We start from the raw sequence: 21,086 nt of genomic DNA on the forward strand, positions 1-21,086 counted from the left end.
GTGCTGTAACAGCATTGCGCTAACCAGGTTGCTGGCAGGATTTTACAAATGAATGGTGCCAGGTAGCAAAGCGTGTAGCTTGGGGTGGAGTCCGATCGTGTCACTGGAGCTTCAAGCACCTGGGAACAATCCACGAGTCCCGTCCGTAAAAGTAATGCATTCACACTACGAGGCTGGAACATGCCCCACAGCTGATGTAGAAAACAGGCCCCACAGCTGATGTAGAAAACAGCCTGCTAAAACAACGTAATACGCAGAAACAGGCCCTTTTGCCTAGTGTGGGCCGAACCCTAACTGTCAACATTGAGATGGATTCATACTTTGTTGAAGGGCTCAAGTCCGAAATGTCCCTTTATCTCTCCAGTATAAAGGACCTGTTGAGTTTCTCCAGGATTGTGCTTTCACTGGCATTCACCACTTGTCCCACATTCTCACTGCAGTAGTGTTCCCTTTAAACATTTCACCTTTCACCCATGCCCTCCAGTTCTCATCTCACCTCACCGCTGTGGAAAAAACCTGCTTCGATTTACTCTATTTTGTATACCTGGACTCAGTGGATGAAAGCACCTGCAGTCTACACACTGGGGAACGGGCGGAGGGTCGTGCTCCCTTGCTGGACTTCCCAAAGAGCTCAATGCCGAAGCACTGTTGGGGAATCTTTGGCCAGCAGGTTAGGGGCATGCCAACGGTGGCACTAATGTGGGAAAACCACTGGCATTTTGCCACAGAGTTGCTGGCAAGCCCCGGACCAATGACTGGTCCTATTACATCAAGAACACGATCGAAGTTTTGGAAAATCCATCAGTCAAAGGTGGTGTCAGTAAGAAGATCCAACTGTGTCTTCGGGTTGGTGAAGGGGGAGGGGGGGGGGGGGGAGAAACAGGCTCACTAATATACTGGAGGCCAGGAACATTTGACCCATTCTGCAGTCCAGACCCACAATAAATTTTTAACCAGTAGGTGGATTAGATTCAAGATTCTTTTACTGTCATGTAAAAAAAAAAGGATATTATACAAAATTTCCTTTAGTCTTCTGTAAGGCCTCCAAACCCCAGGTCTGTAACTGGATCCTTAACTTCCTCATCGGAAGACCACAGTCTGTACGAATTGGACACAACACATGCCCAAGAATGCATGCTCAGCCAACTGCTCTTCCCCACTCTACACCCATGCCTGTGTGGCTCGACACAATTCCAATGCTGTCTACAAATTTGCCGATGACACCGCAGCAGAATCACAGACGGCAATGAAGAAGCGTAGAGGAGGGAGTACAATAACATTAGCGAAACCAAGATGACTGTGGACTTGATGAGGAAATCAGGAGAACCCGACCCAGTCCTCATCGAGGAGTCGGCAACAGAGAACTTCAAACTTCTGGGTGTCAACATCTACAACGATCTGTCCTGGAGTCTCCAAGTCGATGCAATCACAAAGAAAGCTACCCAGTGGCTCTACTTTGTAAAGAGTTTGAGAAGGTTCGGTACGTCACCAAAGACTCACGAGAACCTCTATAGGTGTATCGTGGAGAGTATTCTGTCTGATTGCATCACTGATCAGAATGGAAGTGCTAACGGTCAAGACCAGAAAAGACCCCAGAGGGTCATTAACTTGGCCTGCGACATCACGGGCACCAGTCTTCCCTCCATCAAGGACATGTACAAGATGGGGTATCCTAACAAACCAGCCCCCACCACCCAGGCTATGACCTCTTCATTCTATTACCATCAGGAAAAAGGCACCGGAGCCTGAGAATGAACTCTCAGTGGCTCAAGGACGGCTTCTTCCCTGCTGCCATCAGATCCCTGAATAATCAATGAACCACAGACACTTCCTCACTTTGTCTTTTTCTTGCACTATTTTTTGTAAGGTGGCTTGATTTTAAATTTTTAATTAGACATACTGTAAATTAGCACTACAACAGGCCAATTCGGCCGACGAGTCCATGCCGCCCAAATTACACTCCGTTAACCTACACCCCAGTGGGTTTTTGAAGGGTGGGAGGAAACTGGAGCCCCCAGAGAAAGCCCACACAGACATGGGGAGAACATACAAACTCCCTACAGGCAGGACGGGATTCGAACCCCTGTCCAGTCCTGATCGCCAGCGCTATAAAGGCGTTGCGCTAACCGCTACGCCCATATAAATGTTTACACTGACGCTGCCACGAGAAAATCAACAAATTTTGTGACATGTTCAGGACAATAAATTCTGAATCTGTCAAAGATTCGCCATCTGACAGTAAGAGGAAGAGAAGCAAAAGAGAGCCCTGCCAGAGTCACTAAGTCTCCAGCACTCCTGAGGCCACATTAAGAATGAAATGTAATATTTCAGGCAACTGCAGCAATCATTATCCTTGAAAATTAAAGGGGGAAAATCAGGCTTGCTGCCCATGGCTATGTAGAGATGTTTGTCTCTGGAACTGTGGTGGGAGTGTGCAGTTGATCTGAGCTGCCCAGCCAGGCTTCTCGTGGCATCCAAGTGGAAAACACTCATTTATTCCAGCAAATATCTAATCTTTGCTGTTCCTGGATGGTCAATATTTGCTTTCATATTTGCATATCCAGTGTTGGAAGCGAGATATGGGAGATATGCAAGAGTGGAGTTGGTATCTTTAACACCATCCATTTTATAGAATCATCAAGAAAAATGAACCACGAACCAACCAGCTCGACCATTTGATTACTACTGCTTTAGACATACAGCACGGTAACAGGCCCTTTCAGCCCACAAGCCTGTGCCGCCCAATTGACCTACAACACCTAGTACATTTTGCAGGGTGGGAGGAACCTGGAGCACCCGGAGGAATCCCACGCAGACACGGGGAAATGTACAGACCCCTTAAAGACTCGATCCCCGGTCGTTAGCGCGTTAACCGCTAAGCGAACAGTGCCGCTTCCCCCCCATCCTTATCACAGCAGCTAGCCCAGCAGTGAAGGTCCTACTCAATCTCAGGTGCAATTTGTTGATCGCCTGAAAGACTTCACAAATTCTAGCATCTGAGTGTAAACGAAGCACAACACACAGCCCCTACGCAGAGAGAGAACAGCAGTGACGTGCTGTGCATTGCCAGGAAACTCCTCGTTATGGCTGCCTGGGGAACCAATCTCAATGCAAAAATGCCCGCAGTTGGGTTCTTGGCTTCCTCTCATCAGAAGACACAGTATGAATCAGAAACAATGTCTCCTCCTCAATGACGACCAACACAGGCGCACCTCAAGGACGCGCGCTTAACCCACTGCTCTACACCCATGACTGTGTGGCTTGGCTCAATTCACATGCCACCTACAAGTTTTGCCGATGACACCTTGGTCGTCAGTAGAATCACAGACAGCAATGAGGAAGCGTACAGGAGGGAGATAGATCAGCTCATTGAATGGTGTCACAACAACAACCTTGCACTCAACAGTAGCAAAACCAAAGAGTTAGTTGACTGTGGACTTCAGGAGAAAACGATCCAGCCTCATCAAAGGGAGGAACCTAAAATTCCTCTATCCTGAGGCCTCCCTGTGAATGAAGTCACAAAGAAGGCTCGCCAGTGGCTATACTTTGTGGGATGTTGAGGTGATCCAGTGTGCCACTGAAGACTCATGCAAATTTCTGCAGGTGTATCGTGCAGAGCATTCTGTCTGGTAGGGAGGTGCCGATGTACGGGACGGGAAAAGACGACAGAGAGCGGTGAACTCGGCCAACACCACTACAGAGTTTACTATACCCCGTCTATGTTTTCTTGTCCATTGTGGCATTTGTAAAATTACAAAAGCCAGCTTAAAAAAAAAATTTAGATAGAGTACATTAACAGGCCCTTCCAGCCTAAGGGCCCGTGCCACCCAAATACGCACAAAATGACCCACAGCCCCTGTATGTTTTGAAGGGAGGGAGGAAACAGGAGCCCCCAGAGAAAACCCAAACACGGGGAGAACGTACTATCTCCTTACCGACCCCGGGTCGTTGGCGCTGTAACAGTATTGCATTAACTGTGCCTCTGAGCCAGTCTCCAGAATATGGAGAGCAGCTGATAGCTATTTTAAAAATTAAGAGCATTTTTTAATCAATTGGAGTCTAAGATTTCTATGGTCTATTATTATTCTCCCACAAAATATCAAGTCTCACTCACTCAAATGCACAATAGAGAAAATGACCTCCCCCCCCCCCCCCCCATCCGATTGAGAGAAGGGATCATTTAGAAAGCGTCAAATTACCACTGAAATAAATAAGTGAGAAGTATCTCATTTCCTGGGGAATAGGCTTCGCTAATTGCATCCGCCCTTTAGGGAATCCTCGACTTCCTCTGCTACTTGCAGGCATCGGCTGAGCCTTGACTACTAACAGTAATGTTGCCAGCTTGATTTTTATTTGAGAAATGTACTTACTAACAGTTTGACTGATATTAAATCTGACTAAGAACTGAAACAATGCTTGGGAGAACAATCGGACGAATAGCGGCAATTGCCTGGAAATTTGATGCATCCTTTTGCGCCGTTCCCTACAGATTTTGTTGACAGATGGCAAATTAAAAAACCAAAAAGGCAAGTTTAGTTCACTTGCTTAGGCAGAAACTACTAAATCTGTGATGGTCTATTCAAGTCTAAGGTTAGTCAAGTTTGCCGTCATCTGATTGCACAAGTGGAACCCGTCGAAACAGCGTTCACCGGTCCTTGGTGCAAAACACGTAGGCACACAATCAGACATATCATACATACAGACAAATAATACATACGCAGGAGAAGTATTCATCTATACAAATAAAGAAATAAATATTGTTTCATGAATAGGAGAGTCTCGGAGGGTCAGCGTGAGCAGTTCCTTTGGTCTTTCAGCGTTCCCACTGCCCCGTGGGAAGAAGCTGTTCCTCAGCCTGGTGGTTCTGGCTCTGATCCTCCTGTATCTCCTTCCCAATGGAAGTAGCTGAAATCAATGATTTGGCAGATCACATTGATGGGAGGGGAGGGAGACTCCAGAGATCCTCTCTGCCACTATTATGGTCCTGCAGATTGACCTCTGATCCATTTATCTGCAGCAAATGTGGTACACGGTCAAGACACTCTTGACAGAGCTTCTATAGAAGGTTGACATGATGGTGGCCAGTAGCCTTGCCCGTTTCAGTCTTCTCAGGGTACAGTCACTGTTACGCCTTCCTAACAAGTGAGGAGATGTTGAGTGTCGGCAGTAGGCCACTAGCTAAGTGAACTCCAAGGAATTTGGTACTCTCCACTCTCTCTTCTACTTAGTTGTTGATATGTAATGGAGGTTGGTCATTCCTGGCCCTCCTGAAGTCACGGTCACCTCCTTCCTCTTGTCCACATTGAGACTCAGGTTGTTACTTTTGGACCATTTCACGAGAAAAACAGTTTAAAACACAAACATACTTATACTGAACAAACTTCACTTGCATGAATATATAAACCTTAAAGCATTTTACATTATGTTCAGTCACGTTCTTTGAAAACATTTAACCATCGCTGTATCTGCAGAGGTTCCTCACCCTCCACGGAGCAGCCCGAAAGGTGAACAATAACGTTATAGATAGTTAATCCCTTCCCCCTGGTTTATAGATAAAGCCTCTGACCAGGTCATCACGTTCTTTGAAAACATTTAACCATCGCTGCATCTGCAGGTTCCTCACCCTCCACGGAGCAGCCCGAAAGGTGAACAATAACGTTATAGATAATTAACCCCTCCCCCCTGGTTTACAGATAAAGCCTCTGACCAGGACATCACGTTCTTTGAAAACATTTAACCATCGCTGCATCTGCAGGTTCCTCACCCTCCACGGAGCAGCCCGAAAGGTGAACAATAACGTTATAGATAATTAACCCCTCCCCCCTGGTTTACAGATAAAGCCTCTGACCAGGACATCACGTTCTTTGAAAACATTTAACCATCGCTGCATCTGCAGGTTCCTCACCCTCCACGGAGCAGCCCGAAAGGTGAACAATAACGTTATAGATAGTTAATCCCTTCCCCCTGGTTTATAGATAAAGCCTCTGACCAGGACATCACGTTCTTTGAAAACATTTAACCATCGCTGCATCTGCAGGTTCCTCACCCTCCACGGAGCAGCCCGAAAGGTGAACAATAACGTTATAGATAATTAACCCCTCCCCCTGGTTTACAGATAAAGCCTCTGACCAGGACAACTCTTACTAAATACGGATAAGGAGACACTTTAAGAGCAGCATCAACCAGCTCTTCAACCTGAGCGACGCCATTGCTGTTTCACACAAAGTTATTCAAACAGCTGCTATGAGCAAAGCCCAACCAAGGCCCTCCGCTGGCTGAATCTTTGCTACCGTCCTCACCAAAGGTTTATGTGTTACTTCAATTTTAAACTGATGTATTTTCTACCTATTATTTTATTTACTATGATTTTTTAAATGCATTTTTCTTGATTTATTTTGCCAGATACTAGAGATTTTACTGTACATAGATCTAGACACCTTGATGCTTGGCTTCAGATTTCTGCCAAATCTTTCATTTGTCGTGGTAATGAGCCTCCATTATTATTTCATTAACTTCTTCTGCAATTCAATGATTCAACTGGTAAATGAGTGGAATTCAATTAATATTTATCAAATTATTCAGAAGATGATAAATTTCCACTAATATGCATCACTGGAGCCCATTTGCTTTACTGGCCAACTGGAGTGGAGAGGTTTACCAGCTAGTTGAACAATCCTTGTACAAACGTTTTCTTCCCTTTAGTTTTAAAATTTAGAATATACAGCAACAGTAACAGCCCCTTTCGGCCCACGAGACTGCGCCGCCCCCAAATGGACCACGCGGAGGGGCGCCGAGACTCGGGTACGCGCCAGATCGTGTCGGAGCCAGCGGGAAGGTGGTGGCTGTGTTGAGACTTCATCGTCGAGCTAAGAATTGTACTCTTTGTATTGGACAACCCATTTTAAGGTGAAAATACTAAGTTTCGAGGATGGTCCTATACCACAGTATATACGGTATTATTTTCACAGGACACGTAGACCATGAACATATTGTGAAAGGAAGTCAGTTCCATGTGGCTTATTCTTCTTTGGCTTGGCTTCGCGGACGAAGATTTATGGAGGGGGTAAAAGTCCACGTCAGCTGCAGGCTCGTTTGTGGCTGACAAGTCCGATGCGGGACAGGCAGACACGGATGCAGCGGCTGCAGGGGAAAATTGGTTGGTTGGGGTTGGGTGTTGGGTTTTTCCTCCTTTGCCTTTTGTCAGTGAGGTGGGCTCTGCGGTCTTCTTCAAAGGAGGTTGCTGCCCGCCGAACTGTGAGGCGCCAAGATGCACGGTTTGAGGCGAGATCAGCCCACTGGCGGTGGTCAATGTGGCAGGCACCAAGAGATTTCTTTAGGCAGTCCTTGTACCTTTTCTTTGGTGCACCTCTGTCACGGTGGCCAGTGGAGAGCTCGCCATATAACATGATCTTGGGAAGGCGATGGTCTCCAAATGACCAACACGGATGAAGCTCTACATTTTTCCAGAGAGATACGTAATTTTCTGGACCAACTTTCAGAGTACAATTTGCGGGGGGTGGGGGGGGGGGGGGGGTTCAACTATTATATACATACGACTTTTGACCACAGTAAGTACCTGCCTAGCTTGCGGCATTGGGAGATCCAGGTGGCAAGTTGTGTTCAGGGTGTCGGCTACTCGGACGGGAGGGTAGCTGGGGCCAAAAATGGAGTGGGGGGGGAAAGAGGGAGACGACTTTTACACGTTATCGACTATTTCGCGCATATCTTCTGTATTATTCTAACTATTTGTACTGAATGTGGAGAAGGAATATTCTACAAGATCTGATCGCAGCAAGCCAAAGAGCCTGGTGCCAAAATAATTCTCACGTATCTGGGATAATTTAGGACACAGTTGGTTAACAATCTGTAAACGGTAAAGTTGAACCATCAGCAAGGTTCACAATTACAGATAAACAAACAGCCCGACTCAGCGATAACATCATGGAAGATGTGTGACAAAGAGGGACATTCAACTTGCATCAACATGTCAAATGAAAATGAGTTGCCCAATTTAACTGCACATTCATGCATCTGCTGCAGTTCAGAATGCATCTAGATATTTCTTCAAAAAAATACACACACACCATCTGCCATGATGTAGGAGCCTGCCATGTCTGCTCCGTCGTTCCATTCTCCCATTCAACCACCCCCCCCTCCCCCTCCCGGACACCATCCTTCCCCTTAGCAAGAGTAAAAACGTGAAAGTCTGGAGGAGCAACCCCTAATATTCAGTCAGGGCCTTCTCCAATTGGATGGCCTTAACGTCGACTTTTCCGGTTTCTCCCTCTCCCCCATCCCTCTCTCCTTTCCTCCAGCTCTCCGCCCCCTTCCCTCTCCATTCACAGAGCCCTCCCCGTTTGATGCTGTGCCCTCCCTCCCTTATCCACCTGTTGTTACCTGTGGGACAGTGCCCCTCGCCCTGCCCTACCAGCATAATTTTGTTCGGGCGCCTGCTTACATTTTGATGAAGGGCTTAAGCCCGAAACATTGGTTAGGTACTTTATCTTTGCTATAAAAGGATACTGTTTGTCCTTTTGAGTTTCTCCAGCCCTGCGTTTTGGCTTCCCCTTAGCAAATTCTGGGTATAAAGCTTTAACACCTCCTCACTAAATCCTCTGGGTGCCTATTTGCCTCTAAATCCCTTGATTTTTGGCCCTTTATTTACTCAGGTTTTTATCTGGGTTGGTTTGCACCCCCTTTGTTCATCGTTAAAATGTTCCAGTCTGAGAACATTCTCGTAGGCCTACTCTACAGCGTTCTCCCACGCAGCCACTTCTTTTTCAATAGGGTGGCATCTAAAATTGCAAGTGGCACGCCAGTACGGTCATCCAGTTCATTTTGAAGTAATGGTTGATTGTACAGTGTCTGAAGAACGCGCAAGCTTTTCTCTTAGGTAATTCAACATGAAGCTACAAGCACAATTATTAATGTAACCCCAAATGAATTATTCCAATCTTGCACGGTGGTTTTGCCAGAGGATTAGCATCCCAGATATTGAACCCAAAAATTACACCACTGTCTACACAAAATCTCTCCCTCTCTCTTCAAGTTACACAGTAAGGCCTCATCCCAAACCTTTCGTCATATGGTGTCAAACAGAAAGAGGATAATTCCTTGACCGCCAAGACGTTTTGTCCATCGATCTTCCTACTCGCTTGTGAACTGAAGAGATGTTGCAGAAATACAAGCAATGGAGAAGGTGGGATACCTTGGGTGAGTGGAACAGCAGAGGGCAGGGATGGCAGTAACAAGCAAATGGAACAAAGACGGAAGCCAGCAAACAGGACACAACCATTTAGACAACAACTGTGGACACTAGGAGGTGAATATATGGCATCCTCAAATCAGTGGTAGGGAAATTATTAGAAAGGATAAATAGGGATAGGATTTATGTAGATTTGGAACGTCATGGTCAGTCACCATGGCTTTGTGAGGGGCAGATCACGTCTTACCAATCTGAGTTTATTGAGGGGACGACACAGACGGTTGATTAGGGTGGACTTCAGTGAGGCGTTTGACAAGGTCCCTCATGGCAGGCTGATTCACAAGGTAAGTTGATAGTTTGGATATAAAACTGGCTGGCTCATGGCATTCAGAGGAGTGGTGGGAGACTGTCATTCGGCCTGGAGGCCTGGTGTTCCACGGGGATTGGAGTTGGGACCACTGTTGCTTGTGACTAAGTGACTTGGATGGAAAAAGTAGTTGGGTGGATTAATCAATTATGACTGTGAAGGGAAGGGCAAGCGGCAGAGATTTTGTGTGAGTTGGACATCATGTCCAGCACAGACAAGTAAGCCGAAGGGCCTGTCCCTGAACTGTTCTCAGTTCCAAAGACAGCTGTACATCATTGGGTCAAATGTGAAAATTGTGCTCTCTAAAGCTCAATTTTGGAAGTGCCAGGGCGGGGGGAAACTCTTTGCGCTTTTACCGATCAAATATTCAAAGGCCTGAAATATAACCCAAGTAAACCAATCAATACAAATCTGGCCGACACTCTCAAATTTCACTCTATTCATTTTCTGGCCGGTGCTCGGGAGGTTAAATACCGTATAGCACAATCTTCAAAACTTAAAAATGTCACCTCAAAATCTGGGTCGGGTGTAAAATCCGAGCCTTCGCGGTAAAGTCTTCTTTCTTATTATTTATTTATTTATTTTCTTTTCAATACTGCAATTCAATTCATGGTCGAATAGTTATAGTTTAATAACGGTTTTGATTAAAAAGTCACTCGTGTTCTGTTTGGATTAGGTGGTGAAATTGTTTTATACTTAGCAGAATCCAATCTTGCAGCGATTACATGATGCTTGCACCCCCAATTCGCGGCAAAGTCTTAACGCCGCTGCCATCTTCCTGTCAGCTCCATAGCAATTTCGCGCATGCCCTGTTAGTTATCGATAAGGTCTCAGTGCTCCTCCGCGGGGTCCATCCGCCCAGTCCGACTGCCGTCGGCTCTGTACAAGGCTTTAAACGGCCTGTTACAGGAGCCAACGGCGGTTTATTTTTAAATATGCTAGTGAAAATAAAACCTTTACAGAGCGACTTGTTAACAAAATATGTGATTTGTTTTTAACAGTTTCCACTGGTCAGCGGTAAGTGTAAGATTTTGGGTGGGGGGGGGGTTGTCCTATGCAAAGGGTAACGCCCTATACAGAGTCCTCCTATACACCACGAAAAGTAGTTGGGTGGATTAATCAATTATGACTGTGAAGGGAAGGGCAAGCGGGAACTGGCGCACAACAACGATGGACCATGCAGCAATGCAATGACCTGCTGTTGGCTCGGGGCTCCCCTGACTAGCGAGCACCAATCATGGATCACCACCCCAGAGAACGTGAACCGAGTTCATTTCAAATGGATGCGTTTAAATCGCAAATTTTAAAAAAAACAACACAGGAGGAATGTACAGTAAAACCCTAGGTATCCGGCACCTATGGGGATTATTAGATGCCAGATAAGTGAATTTCCTGGTTGCGTGATATTTGGTGCTATGTGGATTGATGAACTAACAATTTTAAACGTTTACATTTTCCAATTGCTGCCAATTGCTTGATTTCTGGATAACAGGGATTTTTCCTGTATATGATTTTTAAAAAATCTGTCAAGGTGTACTATATTTCTTTGAATGTGCAAGCTTCTCCTTCTGCGATATGTTACTTTTTCTTTTGCTTTTGCTCCAACTGACTTGCCCCAGTTACTGAGGGAAAGATGAACAGTCAGTCTATCCAATGCTAAGAACCAGTCAGAGCAGTTTCCAGGAAGTATAATGATCCCTCAAGATCATTCCTCTCTGGTTCCCTTACCAACAATTTAGGTGTCATTCAGGTTACTGACATAGTGAACTCTTGTTCCACAAGGCAAATTCCTGGGTGTCAACGTCGCTGAAGATCTGTCCTGGGGCCTCCACGCCGATGCAATCACGAAGAAGGCTCGCCCGCGGCTATATTTTGTGAGGAGTTTGAGATTTGGTATTGTCACCGAAGACTCTCGAAAACTTCCACGGGTGGACCGTGGAGAGCTTTCTGGCTGGTTGCATCACTGTCTGGTAATGGAGGCTCCAACGTTCAGGACAAGAATAAAAGGTCTAGGGGGCTGTTCACTCGGCCTGCGACATCACAGGCAGCGGACTTCACTCCATCGAGGACATCGACATGAGCCGGTGTCTTAACAAAGCAGCCTCTGTCCTCAAGGACCCTCCACCACCCAGGCCACGGCCTCTTCACTCTGCTACCATCAGGAAAAAGGTACAGGAGACTGAAGACGAGCACCCAACGGTGCAAGGTCGGCTTCTTCCCCGCTGCCTGAATGAGACACTACCTCACTTTGTATTTTTCTTTATCTTGCACTATTTATAATGATTTTGTAAGGTGGTTTATAGAAATGTTTTCACTGTGAAGCTGCTCCAAAGCAACAAATTTGTGACAATAAATCCTGGTTCTGAAAGAGCATCAATACTTCAAAAAATGAAGCGCTGCCTTTCAAGATTGTGTCACTTTTAATGGTCTAAGCAAAGGTTAGACTAACATTCTTGTTATAAACAGAGCAGAAATAGGCCAGAAACCCATGCATTCTACTCATGCACACAGAACTGGGTGGAATACTCATTACTTAGAAAATGTTTTGCAGGCGCTGGTTTATCTAACTTTTGACATATTTGAAAAAAAGAAACAAAAACATAAAACTGGAATTCTCACAAGCAAGTTCAGCACAAGTAAAGTTGCGTCAGATTAAACTGTAAGGCTCCAGTGACCAATGCCCAGTACGAGTTCTTTCTCAAACTAAAGTCATGCACCAATTGTTTTTCTGTTTCACGGCTAGAGATTTTAATGCCCAAATGTGGCGGGAACAGAGAGAGTCCACCACTCAAAATGCAAAACAGCGTTGATAGTGGAAAGAAGCGAGGCAAATCTGAATCCTTACACAGCCCCACCCCCCTTCTCGGAAAACGCCGTCTGGAGTTTTAGAACCTTCTCTCTCCTGGAGACAGTTCTGTGACAATGGGGTTCAACAGACACTTTCAAGTCTCATTTTCGTGAGAAAATAGCTGTGGAGGTTCCGTCCTAGAAATCGGACTGAAACAGGGTTTCAACCCCAAAAGACCAGTTCCCGCCTGACCTGCCGAGTTCTCCCCGGCAGTTTGCTTTCCCCTCTCGAGGGAAGCTGCAGACTGCAAGCAGCTGGAAATTTTAATTTGGATTAATCTCCAAAATTGCACGATTAGGAGAGGGAAAAAAGATAAAAATTTACAGAGACAAGAAAACTGCTTCAGCTCAAAAGATCAGGTCTTGAAGCGACTTAATGGTTAAAGCCACAATGATCGAGTTTGAGGCTGAACCATAAAATTTAAAAGGACATCTTAAGGAACCTGGTGACACTCATAAGGTGGTCGGGCCTTAGACAAAAGGCTCACTGACTCACATCGCAATCTCCCAAGTGGTTTGGTTCTGTTTATAATATTCTAGCCTGGTCTGCTCCCTCTTCCCAACCAATGAGAGGGACTCACCACATGTTCAGCACTTTGATGCAGCTACAGAGTTTAAAAAGAAAAGACAACAGATTAATCCACGGAGAAAGCCCTGCTGGTCTGCTCATCATGCACGTGAGAGACAAGGCGCAAAGGGGGAGGCGGAGGAGGAAGGGGGAAGGGTTGAGGCAGCTGAGGGACAAGAGGGCTGATGGAATGAGGAAGTGAATAGTGAGATAAGGGAGAAGCAAAGGGATTTAAATGAACAAAATCCCCGGGGGGAAAAAGAATAAACACAAAATATTATCCACCCTTGGAAATGAACGAGGCTGGATTGCACCGACATTCGTGGCTACATTCTGATTTTACCTTCAAATTCTTTAATACTGCAGATACTCAACAGAAAATGCCAACAAATTAGATCTTTCAAATTTCAATTTCACTGCTCAATATTCCGGTCAGAATGATAAATGAGATTTAAATGTGAAATTTAGACATACAGCAGGGTAACAGACCCTTTTGGCCCACGAGCCCGTGCCGCCCAATTGACCTACAACCCCGGTATGTTTTGAATGGTGGGAAGAAACCAGAGACCCTGGGGGGAAATCCACGCAGACACGGAGAGCACGTCCAAACTCCTTGCAGACAGCGGAGGATTTGAACCCCAGTCGCTGGTGCTATATAATGGCGTTGCGCTAGCCTCACTATTGCTAACTCTTCCCCCCTCCCCCCGCTCTTTTAACTAGCAAGTTTTCACCAGAACGAAAGCACAAAAATTCAAAAAGCCTTTCTAGGAGTGTACACCCTTCCCTCAAATCATTTGATCCATAGATCTTTATATGAATGGTTCTCCAACACTCACTCTTCCCTACGCATTGCCGAGTTTGGAAGATAACCAACTTGGCCACCAGTCCAGCTTATGCTGCCCTCGGGAACCGGCGCACAACAACGATGGACCATGCAGCAATGCAATGACCTGCTGTTGGCTCGGGGCTCCCCTGACTAGCGAGCACCAATCATGGATCACCACCCCAGAGAACGTGAACCGAGTTCATTTCAAATGGATGCGTTTAAATCGCAAATTTTAAAAAAAACAAAAGGTAGACGCTAAAAATGTGAAATAAAATACAGGCACTGGGAAGCATTCTCTGCGAGTCAGGGTGTAGGGTTGACATTTCAGGTCACAGACTATTTGTTGGAACTAGCAACTTTTCCATTGCCGAGTGGTCCCAGAAACTTCTGTTTTAATTTGCTTCCCCCCCCCCCACAAATTGTACCTATTTCTCAAGGAATAATATGGTAAACTTCTCCTGACTTTGGTGATATACTGTCCGTTCATTTTCACTTTACAGCGGAACGTGATTGACATGGTAAAACACGCACAGTTCTAAGACCAATGCAAAACTCACTGGTCAAACACCAATTGTACGTCTTGCCAACAGGAAAAAAGTGAGTAGGGGAAGAGGAAACTGGAGAAGTGTATTAAAGAACAGCTTAAAATCCTGCTGGAAAAAGGATGATCTGATATAAGGAACAATCCTATCGAAAAGGGCAACCGTTACCGTCGATGAACTTCCAATTATTCCCGGATGAAAGCGTATTCGGAGAAAGTGATGGAAATGCAGGGATCATTAACCCTTTCACTGGCACACACCAACACACATGCAATGTTCTAAGACGGTCTACAAGCCCTGGTGACACAACGGCTCAGTCCTAACAAATGAAGAACATTTGTATTTCATCATCCCAAACTCGTTACCTTGGGAGAGATATCCTTAGTTTGACTCTCGGCTGCTTACCAAGTCGGCGGCCTTTGCCAGAATAACTAGATGAGAATTAAATGAGAGTGTCTGAGATGAAGAGTTACAGGTTTTAGGTGTGGGGGTGGGGGGGTTGGTGGAAGGACATCCCATTCCCCTTCAGTCAATGGGTCAACATCCAAAATTTCCGGCCTGGACGGTCAGCTAACGTTCGTTAGAAATGATCATTCAAATAAAAACAGATGAGGAGAAAAAAAGCACAATATGAGACAGTGAAAGGGTTTAAATAAAAAGGATCATGGGATACCGCTGTTCCGTCCACGCGAACTACAGTTTGCCGTGCATGTAGTCAGCCGCATTTTGAGGGTTAATGCTCCACACTTCCAACATCCATCACAAAAATTTACGTCACCAACGGTTACAAGAAATTCTTTACATTTCTTTACCAGCAGTTGATCCTGCCCAAGCAAAAGTACTCCACTGTCCATTTTCTTATTTCCTCTGGGAGCTTCATTCAATTGTCCAGAGCTGAGAATATGAATATTAATGCAATGACCGAGGAGTAATGAATACTGCAGGGTGGAGCATTCACCAAACAAAAGGGATAAGCAAAGCATTGTAGAACACATACTTGGTATCCTCGGAAGTTTCCACCTCTGGTTGAGTTGCGATTGGTGCACTGGAGTGTGCCACTGTTGGATCATCGATGTTTAGCTCGCCATTGGTTGAGCTCACCACCTGTCAAGTGGATGGGCAGAAAGGCAGAGTCACAGATCACAGCATTCACAGAGGAAGGGCGACAACACGACAGCGATCGACATTCACAGCCGCTGCATCCCCATTTTTCCTTCCTTCCTCTTGTCCTGCCGCCTGCTTGGATCAACTTCTAACAGAAGGCACGATTCAAGGGGCAAAAGAGCACCGCCTCAGGATGGAAGGGGGCCCGGTTCAGGCAGAGATGCGGAGGGATTTCTTTCGCCAGAGTGTGGTGAACCCTCTGGAATTTGCTACATCCTCTCTGGGGGCCACAGCACATTTCGGGGGGGGGGGGGGGGGGGGGGGAGAGGGGGCGGGACCCACGGACTGAAGTCACCCAGCACACAGCATCTTTCAGCTGCTCCTGTCAGGGAAGAGATACAGGGGTATTAGAGCCAGCGCCACCAGGCTGAGGAACAGAGAATGTTGAACAACCAAAGGAACTGCTCACACGAACCACCTGAGACTCTCCTATTCATGAATTTATTTATTTCTATACATGAATACTTGTCCTGCATATGTATTGTTTGTCTGTTTGTATGTGTGTTATGTCTGGTTGTGTGTCTGCACCGAGGACTGGAGAACGCTGTTTCGTTGGGTTGTATTTGTGCAATCAGATGACAGTAAACTTGACTTGACTAGTCAGGGTACTAAAGGTTATGGGGAGAGGGCAGGGGAGTGAGGCTGAGTTGGAGAATGGATCAGCTCATGACGGAATGGCGGAGTGGACTCGACAGGACGAATGCTCCTATCTCTTATAAATACAAAAATCATTGCCACGATCCGGTCAAAAGATCATTGCTTATATTGAAGCATGGAAGAAGCTGGAAATGAATATCTACCCGAAAACAGCTGGCCTATAGCACCTAATAGCCTGAGACTGTCTGATCTCGGGAAGCTAAGCGGGCTCAGGCCTGGTCAGTACTTGGGAGGGGAGACCGCCTCGGAACACCAGATGCCGTGGGTTTCTGAGAGGGGCGCTGGACAAAGTGGCGAATTCTCTGACTGCCTCACGGTTGACAAAAGTTAAAGAATTTCATGAATGTTACATTCTAAATGTAGTGACAATAATGCAACCTTTACCTTTAGATTGAGCAGAGCGCCTGTAGTTGCAACGTGGAGGTGCTACTGATAGCCGCTCTGTATTCGAACAGCCGTAACATGGAATTACACGTCTGGACTTTTGCCATTGTGGCAACATTGCTCCCTCTTCAATCAGTAGATGCTTCTCCACTGGAATCAGCTGTCAGCCTGAGCGTCTAGTTCTATTATACCCCCGCCCCCCGCCCAAAGAAATAGAAATCCGGGGAAATAAAATATAAAATGATTCCAATGCTTATAGAACACTCATGTGCTCTACACCAGCCATTCCCAATGTCGGCTGTCCATCCTCTTTGGGGGCCACAGCACAATTCGGCGTGGGGGGCGGGGGGGGGGGGGGGGAGGACTAACGGACCAAAATTATAAAATGTTTTCTTTGCAGTTGGTAGAAGTGTGGAAGAAACCATCTGCCGACAGGGAAAGGGGGCCCATAAGCTTTGAGCGGAGTCCTAAGGATGCCATAGCCAAAAGCAAAAAGGTTGATCTATTTTTTTTTATTTTCTTAAAAAGTCATGAGGCTTGATGCATTCCTTTATGGACTCAATGAAGCAGAGTAGTTTTGGCTGAGAGCATGTTTTTACAAGGTCAACACTGGATTCACAGTGGTGATTGAGCAGCCGAGGGATGGCCTACATTCATTCTGGGTGTCGTACAGACCAACCTGATGTGGCCTGGAAACTGAGCACAGATTCCAGGGTCAACAATTCAATACACTCTTGGCTGGAGACCACCTCCCCTCGGTCAGAGGAATAAAATGATGACATGGCCCATTTTCAAACTATTATTGGCCCCGCTGGTATTCTTCTCAACCAACATCAGTTAAATAAATTTATGTCGTCCTCAAATTGCAACCTGCTTTACTTTAAAAATGGTTACTGATGTTTTTCCTGATTGTGGCAGTGTTATATTTTAAAAATATTTTATGGGTATGAAATCCTTTGGCGTGATTCAAGTCGTTGACTAATACATTGTGCCTTCTACGTGCACAACATTCAACGGCAGCACCGTTAACACAATGCTATAACAGTGCCAGTGACTCAGGATTGACTCTGCCAGTCAGTTAGGTGTCTGCACGTTCTCTCTGTGGCTGCGTGGGTTTACTTTGGGCGCTCCAGTTTCCTCCCTTGTACAGTTATAAGGCTGTTCCTTTTGGAGTTGTTTCACTAATTTTTACTGGGCTCTAACATTCCCCAAAAGAATGGGTGTAATCGGGCGACTCGAGCTTATGGGCCAGAAGGATGTCTCTAAATGGAGGTGTCTTCGCTCGGGCAAGAAAAAAAACTCCAGAGGGTTGTTAACTGCGACATCACAGGCACCCGTCTTCACTCCATCAAGAGGCAGTGTCTTAAGAAAGCAGCCTCAAGGATCCCCACCACCCAGGCCTTGCCCTCTTCACTCTGCTTCCATCAGGAAAGAGGTACAGGAGCCTGAAGATGAGCACCTAGTGGCACAGGGACAGCTTCATCCCCACTGCCATCCGATTCCTGAATGATCAATGAACCAAAGACACTGCCTCACTTTCTCTTCTTTTCTACCACTTTATTTATTTTGCAAGGTGATTTGTATAAATGTTTGAAATGTGAGGCTGCCACAAAACATCGAATTTTGTGACACGTTCATGACGATAAATTCTGATTCCGATTCTAAATTTTTAAAAATTCCAAAGGGAATTCCACTTAGGGCTTCTTCTTACAGGATGATTAAAAATCTTAAAGCAAATGAAGGTGGTATCAAGAGGATATCTGTTGTCTGAATAAAATATCTGTGGAGAATTTTACACGTTCATTTGAGATTATCCTCCACAGCCATTTTAAGAGAGTCGCCATTAACATGCATTTAGGGAATGTGAGCTATCCAGGGGTATCTTTAAGAAAGTTTAAAGGTTGTTTCTTTTGGAGTAATTTCACTAATTTTTACTGGGCTCTAACGTTCCCCAAAGGAATGGAAGTTCGCCTACTGAACTGGTGTGGAGATGAAGAACAGATCCAACCGCTTGGAAAAGCAAACGATAGGGGTGCCGGTAAAGTGCAGGCATGACTGCAACTTAAACGCTCAGATAGTTAAGCAGACCAATGATCTAAACGTTTCCCCGATGATCCTCAGTGGAGCCATAAACGGCAAAATTCCCAGTGTCTGGAAGTCAAGCAACTGACAACCCAACCAGCAAAAAGAAAATTGACGAAAGGAAGCAATAAATAAATTTTTAGATAAATAGGAATAAATGAACATTTAAATAAAAGTTTAAAATTGTAAAAGTGAATGTTCTCCGAAGCAACCCCCTTGGTGAAGGTGGGCAAACATTCAGCCAGCGGAGTGCCCCGGCTGTGCCTTGCTCGCAGCAGCTGTTTGAATAAAGTTGTGTTTGAATAAAATGGCGTTGCCCTGGACGAAGAGCTGGGCGATGCTGCTTCGCCGCTGGGGCGACTCTCCCAAAGTCTCTCCCTATTCCTGCCTGGTGAGAGTCTTTATCTTGATTAGCATTAAGTATATTAGTAAGGTTTTATCTGTAAAGTTGGGCAGCGGGGGGGGGGGGGGGTTAATTATGACAGGGGCACGGTTAGCGAATTATTGCAACGATGTTAATTATGAGATTTACCTGATTAAAGCAAACTTTACATAATTAAGGACTATGATACTGATTTTTTTTTCCCCTCCAAATTACATTTTGCCAAATCTGTATTCTTTGAAACTTATTAGTTAGGCATGGTCGGAGTGAATTTCTTGGGAAAATAGTGGACTCCCAAAGCCTGAAGAATCTCTTTTCCAATGAGGAATGCATGCTTTGAGATATTACTTGAAAAAAAAACAAAAGCAGTGGTTTGGAGCTTCATGATAAAATAACAGACTGGCAGATGATTAATATTTACCCTGATAATATTTACCCTGATTAAGCATCAAGATTGATAGAAAATTGCAAAGGGAAATCTTACCTTCAAGCAATTAGACAAAGCTTTCTTGCACTGTAGACCTTTCCTCTCAAGGACTGACCCTTCTTTACTGGACGCGCCCCCCCGCCGCCCCCCCCCCCCCCCCCCTTCTCTAGTCTCTCGCCAACAGGAACCTCTGAATTGCTTGCATATCGGCCCGGGTTTAAGTCCCGTTTCAAAGGGACAAGACCTTGGCTGGCACTTCCATCGAGGCACTGGGAGAGCACGTACGTGGCAGGATGTTGCCTCTTTTGGGTGAGGCGTGAAACTGAAGCTTCCGCCTGCCCACTCAGGTTGATCCAAGAGACGCCCTGGCACAATTTTAAAGTTATCCTGGCAAATCCTCGTCAGTCAGTTAACGCCACTGAAGTGGGTTATTTGGCATTTCCAACCTCGCTGATTATGGGCCCGCAGTAATTCTGACGTTATAATAACGACTCAACTTCAAAAGCAGGACTTTAATCACATGTGGAGCATTCTAGAATATCCTGAGGCAGTGAATATATACCTGTGTTCACACAGTCACAAGGTAGAAACACTTTGTTATCAGTAAAACAAGAAAGTCTGCAGACGCCATTGATGCAGTAAATACACAAAAGGGCTGGAGAAACTCAGCAGGCCATGAGTTGGCAGGAGTCGGCTGTCTGCCCCGTCGAGCCCGCTCCTCATTTCAATGTGATCTGATGATTGGCCCACCTCCACCCACCTGCCTTAATTCCCCTACTATGTAGAAATCTATTTACTGAGTCAACTTAATTGCTTCAATGGGCAGCAAATTCCACAGATTCACCATTCTCTGGGGAAAGCAGTTCCTCCTCATCTCCGTCCTAAATCTATTCCCCTGGATCTTGAGGCTATAACCCCTAGTTCTAGTCTCTCCCACCAATGGAAACAACTTACCTACCTCTCTTATCTACATAATTTTATACTTTTTTTTAATATAAGATCCTCTCTCATTCTTCTAAATTCCAGCAAGTGCAGTCCCAATCTCTCCTCATAGGCCAACCCCTTCATCACTGGAATCTACCTGGTGAATCTCCTCTGCACCGCCTCCAAAGCCAGTCCATCCTTCCTCAAGTAAGGAGACCGGAGCTGCACGCAGTCCTCCAGATGCAGCCTTGCCAGGACCTTGAACAGTTGCAGCATAACCTCCCTGCTCCTGAATTCAACCCCTCTAGCGATGAAGGCCATTTGCCTTCTTGATCACCTGCTGCTCCAGCAAACCAACTTTTTGCGATTAATGCACAAGCCCTCCCAGGTCCTTCTTCACAGTGACGCACTGCAAATGTTTGCCATTTAAATAATATTCAGATCTTCCGTTCTTCCTTCCAAAGTGGATAACCTCACATTTGCCAACGTTGGACTTCATCTGCCAGACCCTTGCCCACTCACTTAAACCTCTCTCAGTGACCATAGGAGGCAAAGTTATACCACCCGCACTGATGACTTGTAACGTTGGTTGTACAATAAAACATGAAGGTCTGTGGACACCGTGGTTGAAGTAAAACCACAACGCTGGAGAAACTCAGCAGGTCAACAGTGTAACTTATAGGCCAAAGATAAAGAAACATGGCGAAAGTT

General features: G+C 45.7%; 1 protein-coding gene across 9 annotated transcripts in view; it reads right to left on the reverse strand.

The window, feature by feature from the left end:
• LOC138745577 (casein kinase I-like) overlaps nt 1-21,086 on the reverse strand; it is a 168,879-nt gene that overhangs the window by 4,998 nt on the left and 142,795 nt on the right. For 8 of the 9 annotated variants that reach the window (XM_069902762.1, XM_069902757.1, XM_069902760.1 and 5 more), the window contains 2 exons: nt 15,353-15,459; nt 15,168-15,249 (listed from right to left, as the gene is read on the reverse strand). In XM_069902762.1, coding sequence (XP_069758863.1) covers nt 15,168-15,249; nt 15,353-15,459 — 189 coding nt within the window. The remainder of the gene's footprint in view (nt 1-15,167; nt 15,250-15,352; nt 15,460-21,086) is intronic. The other variant, XM_069902761.1, reaches the window with a different exon arrangement.

Source organism: Narcine bancroftii, chromosome 11 (assembly GCF_036971445.1).
Source record: "Narcine bancroftii isolate sNarBan1 chromosome 11, sNarBan1.hap1, whole genome shotgun sequence".
Classification (NCBI taxonomy): Eukaryota; Metazoa; Chordata; class Chondrichthyes; order Torpediniformes; family Narcinidae; genus Narcine; species Narcine bancroftii.